This window comes from Alosa pseudoharengus, unplaced genomic scaffold, assembly GCF_046254945.1.
Source record: "Alosa pseudoharengus isolate Yale_2024_CS ecotype anadromous, Long Island Sound unplaced genomic scaffold, YU_APseudo_1.1 YU_APseudo_1.1_scf_14, whole genome shotgun sequence".
In the NCBI taxonomy this organism is placed as follows: domain Eukaryota; kingdom Metazoa; phylum Chordata; class Actinopteri; order Clupeiformes; family Clupeidae; genus Alosa; species Alosa pseudoharengus.
Window position 1 is genome coordinate 17,591,939 of NW_027468609.1, and position 5,000 is coordinate 17,596,938.

The 5,000-nt window shown below is 43.5% G+C and overlaps 1 protein-coding gene across 2 annotated transcripts in view; it reads right to left on the minus strand.

Moving 5' to 3' along the window:
• mctp1b (multiple C2 domains, transmembrane 1b) overlaps positions 1 to 5,000 on the minus strand; it is a 55,448-nt gene that overhangs the window by 8,497 nt on the left and 41,951 nt on the right. For both annotated transcript variants that reach the window (XM_076284007.1, XM_076284006.1), the window contains one exon: positions 3,509 to 3,565. In XM_076284007.1, coding sequence (XP_076140122.1) covers positions 3,509 to 3,565 — 57 coding nt within the window. The remainder of the gene's footprint in view (positions 1 to 3,508; positions 3,566 to 5,000) is intronic.

A 5,000-nucleotide genomic window follows, 5' to 3' on the forward strand; every position in this document is an offset into this window, starting at 1 on the left:
CCACTGACTCGTCCCCGTAAATTAGCCGGGGCAATTTATGGAGGGTAAGAGAACACTCTCCGCCCTGCGGCCCCAGGAACGGGGCAGTTTTCACCACCAGCCGGGAGAAGGCTAAGTGCTAACACATGTGACCATGCTCAGCTCGGCCGCAGTCTGAGAGGGGGCCCACGGCCAATGGAAAACAGGTGCCAGGTCGTTTGCGCCCAAATGGCCCTTTTAGCCTGCAGGGGCAAAGGTGAGTGTACTAATGGCTACCTGATGCTGAGTGAGGTGCATGTGCGTGCGTGTCTGTGTGCGCGCGCGTGTGTGTGTGTGTGTGTCTGTGTGTGTGTGTGTGTGTGTGTGTGTGTGTGTGTGTGTGTGTGTGTGGGAGAGTGCCAACAGCTGGGGTCATAACATCTGGAGGAGTTTGAACCTCAGTGCTCAGGCTCTGATAAAATAAAGAACTGATACTGTACAGTTTGCTTTGAACAGAAAAAGCTCTCAGGTGTCTCCCTCTGCTACAGCGTCCTGAGAACAGTGAATGGCAGTGAGAGGCTGGGGAATATCACACACACACACACACACACCCCCACACACACACAGACACACACACACACACATATATACACACACACACATGCTCAGGTGCCTCCCACTCTTATCTTGCCCTGCACCCTGACAGCGGTGAGAATCTCACTCTCTCCCTGGAAACTAGAAGCAGGAGTCAGGTTTAGCCATACCCACACACACACACACTAGATTGACTGGACATGACTGAGCATTGGCCAGGTCAAAGCTAGATGACACTAAGGGCTCTATTTAAGCAATCTGAAATTCCTGGTCGCGTGACTCTGTGATCGGAGAAGGGATGTTCTTATGTTTCTTATTAGTGTCATGAGTGTGTTTTGGGAGTAACATCCTTTAAACCAGTGAGAGTGACATGTCATTCCCTTTACAGTTTTTATTTCTTCGATTGCTTTGACCTGCTTAAAGAAACTGAGATCCACTTGGTCTTCATTACAGTAACACCTTCTTTGCACAGCAGAAGTCATCTCTTGCAAATGTGTTAACAGTTACTGTAATACAGATGACATTCAAAGAACCCAAACTCTATTGATTGATGAGAAAAACATCTATTCACAGGTGATAGAGATTCCTTGCATAAGTCTGAATCTCTGATACACTTGTGTGAAACTCCTTTGCACAATCAGCAATCATTCATTATCCATAAGAGATACCATGTCTGTTCTGTGTTGCTATTTGCACATATGGATCTAAGGCACATTTAGAGAAAGTACTGTACTGCCTATCTGGTGAAAAAAAACAGTACAAAAGGCCTTTACTGTCGGCCTATTTCAATGAAAAATGACAAGTTGTAGTTCAATGAAATGTTTTTTGAGAGAGCCTTTTGCAAGCAAAATGTGTCATTTTGGCCAGAGTGCTTTTGTTTTGGCCTGCATGTTAATTGTTTTGAAAACGTAATGTCAGAGTTGACACAAGCATTAAAACGATCGAGAACAACTGTAACAGCAAGCAGCGCAACATCAAACAGCGTGTCTGTATTTTGACAGTCAGCGTATCTGAAGGAATCTGCTTGCACGTGAGACTGTATGCAACACAGAGATTCCACTAAACCTTGCTTTAATAAAAACCTGTGTGTGACTAGCAGAGTATAGCCTACATGCGTCTGCACTCTCCTATTATTTGAACTCATAGGCAAAGAGAAACTAACTTCACCATGGTCTCATAGGCAACGGCAAAACAGCTCTACACATTTACTGTAGTTACTTTCACTAGGGATTTACAATCGAAAACATAGCCTGAAAAAAAGGAACACTTACCCTAATAATGTTCAAATGACTGAATAAAAATCCTAAGGATATTTATCCTGCAAACGAGTTGTTTGGGACTGGTTGCCAAGGGCTGCTTACAACACAGTGTGTCTTCAGCTGTGCTTTATAGGTGCCTTTCGCTATAGACCAGTTTTTTCTTGGTCAGTGGCATAATGATTTTTAGAGGGTGTAAGATAGCGATTTTTGGATCATGCGCCAGACCACACCTTGTGTCGTTAATTGACACACCCCTGGGCGCAAGGAAAAATGCGTCACTCGATTGGGTGTAAGATAAGAATAAGCCTCGCGTCGTGCTTGGTACTGGGTGTACAATAGGGCCCTAAAGGTAAAAAGTAAACAAGCAAAAGGGAGCCATTTTTGTTAAAACAAACTGAATGCAAAACACACAGGGCCAGATGTACTAACGCTTTTGCGTATTTGTTTCGCAATGTGTGTGTAAAATCATTGCGAGGTATGTACAAACAGGTCGCAATGATGTAAAAGCGCAAACTGCCTGTCGCGGGAGCTGAAAGTGGCAGATTGCGTTTGTCATGTCATGCATATGCATTCATGGAAGGATCCAGCGGAAAGTGGGAGTTTATCGTTAAAAGATGGGAAGGGAAGAGTAAAGAGCGCCTAATTATGTATTCCGCGGTATGTACAAAGACTGCTCCTGAAAGCGCACATCTATTCAGCGCCTAAATACTTCCGCCTTGTAAAAGCAGGTGTTAATCCAAATTGCAGTTCAATGCGTCAATAAGAGAACCTTTCAAAGACAACAGAATCGCTATTTAGAGCACCAGTTTTTGTGGTGAAAGTATTTGTACTACCAAAAGCAAACTTAACTTTCGTTGGCCTTTCAAATGTCTTACTTTCACTTTCACGTCATTCACTTAAACTTTCCTACTTGCTAGATTTGACCAATCTTCCATAGCCTACGTGCACAAGTAGTTTGAGTAAAACTACTGATCTTTATTATCTCCCTGCTTGTTTACATCTTATCATGTATGGTATTATTTCATGATCGCTAAACGTTTGATTCTTTTTATTGTTGTCATCAGTTAACTTCATTCAACGGCGCATTCAGTTGTGGACGTTCGTAAATTGCGTTAATGGGCGGAGAAAGGCGCAGTTTACACTAAGGATTGCAATCTGCGGTGTGTCCATGACGCTGATAACGCTACATTCGCAAATGTAAGTACATCTGGCCCACAGTGTTTTATGGACAGAGCAGAGAGCACATCTTCTGTCTGAAACACAGCACTGGGCTTTTGGACTGAGGATGCTAAAGCAGTAGCACAGGCCTGGAGTTGTCATTTGCCAACCTAAGTATCACCATCCATCAGTGATCATCAGTGTTAGCTGTACTGGGTATACATGTACTGTGATGTAGTAGTTAGCTGTAGTGGGTATACTGTGATCAATGGCAAATGCTAATATGTATCCTTGCCCATTTTACGTGGGTATACCGAGATGGTGATGCTTTTTAAGTGGGTATACTGAGATGGTGATGCTTTTTAAGTGGGTATACTGAGTAGTCCTGCGTATCACGTAGACTACACCACTGCTGTCCATCCCAGAGTGCCGTGTAGGAGAAGACGTGTGGCTGAGCTTGGTTTTCAGATGTAGGAAAAGGGGGCGGGTTTAGAAAGGTCATGGACCAATCAGAGGACATTGCGGGGGTGTAACCTCACCTTGTCATCTCTGTCGAACTCCTCCTCCTCGTCCTGCAGGAAGTCCTCCACTGCTTCCTGTTTATAAACAGAAGGGAGTGAATAACGCACGGCGCTCTTCCTTCCTTTGTTTCATACTCCCCCCTCCTCTCCTCTATTTACTGCTACAAGAGTTATAATGGAGCTCTTGTAAAAACATCATGTGAACTAATAGAGAATAAATGTACATACCTAAATGTCAATTCAAAGACAGTACGGAGGACACAGAGAGAAAGACCAACTGAGATAGAGAGAGGGAGAGAGACACACAGAGAGAGAAAGAGATATATATATATATATATATATATATATATATATAAGAGAGTGTGTGTGTGTGTGTGTGTGTGTGTATATGTGTGTGTGTGTGAGACAGGGAGAGAGACTGGGAGAGAGAGAGACAGAGAGAGAGACAGAGAGAAAGAGAGAGAGAAAGACAGAGACACTACGGGACTATAAGCCACAGTGGAGTCACACTGAGTGGCCATTTGGCAAAGCACACGACCCAGCGAGAGAAGCTGAAGTTGATTAATGGATCAACTCAGACTCGCTTCCCAACAAACCCACCCCACTGAACAATTTACAAACCAACTAAAGCTTCACTACCAGGCTGTGGTGATGGTCAATTAGATAATAATTCCATCATTATTAAAACATTAAAACAGAAATTATGTAAAGGTTTTCTATATATTCATGAAATATTTTTAATTACCTCCCCTGCTCTTGCATAAAAGGTTAAGTCTGCTGTTATTGAGGAAGAAAGATAAAATGTCAGATTCTGACATTTCAGATGGTAGGGGGCTGGTTTACAGTATCTGACAACTTATTGTGATTGGCTGGTTTACTGTTGCTGTCTTATTCAGTTCTACAAGGAAAGAACACTGAGTTCTAAATAGGGGTCCATTCAAAATGAGTTACGGTACATCAGAGAGAGAGAGAGAGAGAGAGAGAGAGAGAGACGTTTTCAGGTGGCACTCTTCACCATGGCTGAGGGCAGCCTTACAAATCAACCATTTTTAATGTATCAGACCGCTTGAATGTTTGAGGAGCATACAAAGATGAGTACTTTATTTTTGCAGTCCTTTACTTCTCACATGTCATGCTATACACAGAAGGAGTATGTCCAACTCAAACCAAATACCTTCCCTCTTCTCTCTCTTGATCTCTCCTCCTCACTCACTCAATTCAATTCAATTCAATTCAATTCAATTCAATTCACTCACTCCCTCTCCCCTCTCTCTCCCTCTCTTTCTCTCCCCCTCACTCTCTCTCTCTATCTCTCTCTCCCTTTCCCACCCTTTTCTTTTTCTGTTTATCTCCCCCTCTCTCTCTTTCTCTCTCCTATCCCTCTCTCTTTCTCTCTCCCTCACTCTCTCTCTTTCTTCCCCCCCTCACTCTCTCTCTTTCTTCCCCCTCTCTCTCTCTCTTTATCTCCCCCCCCTTTTTCTTTCTCCCTCTCCCTCTCTCCCTCGTCCAG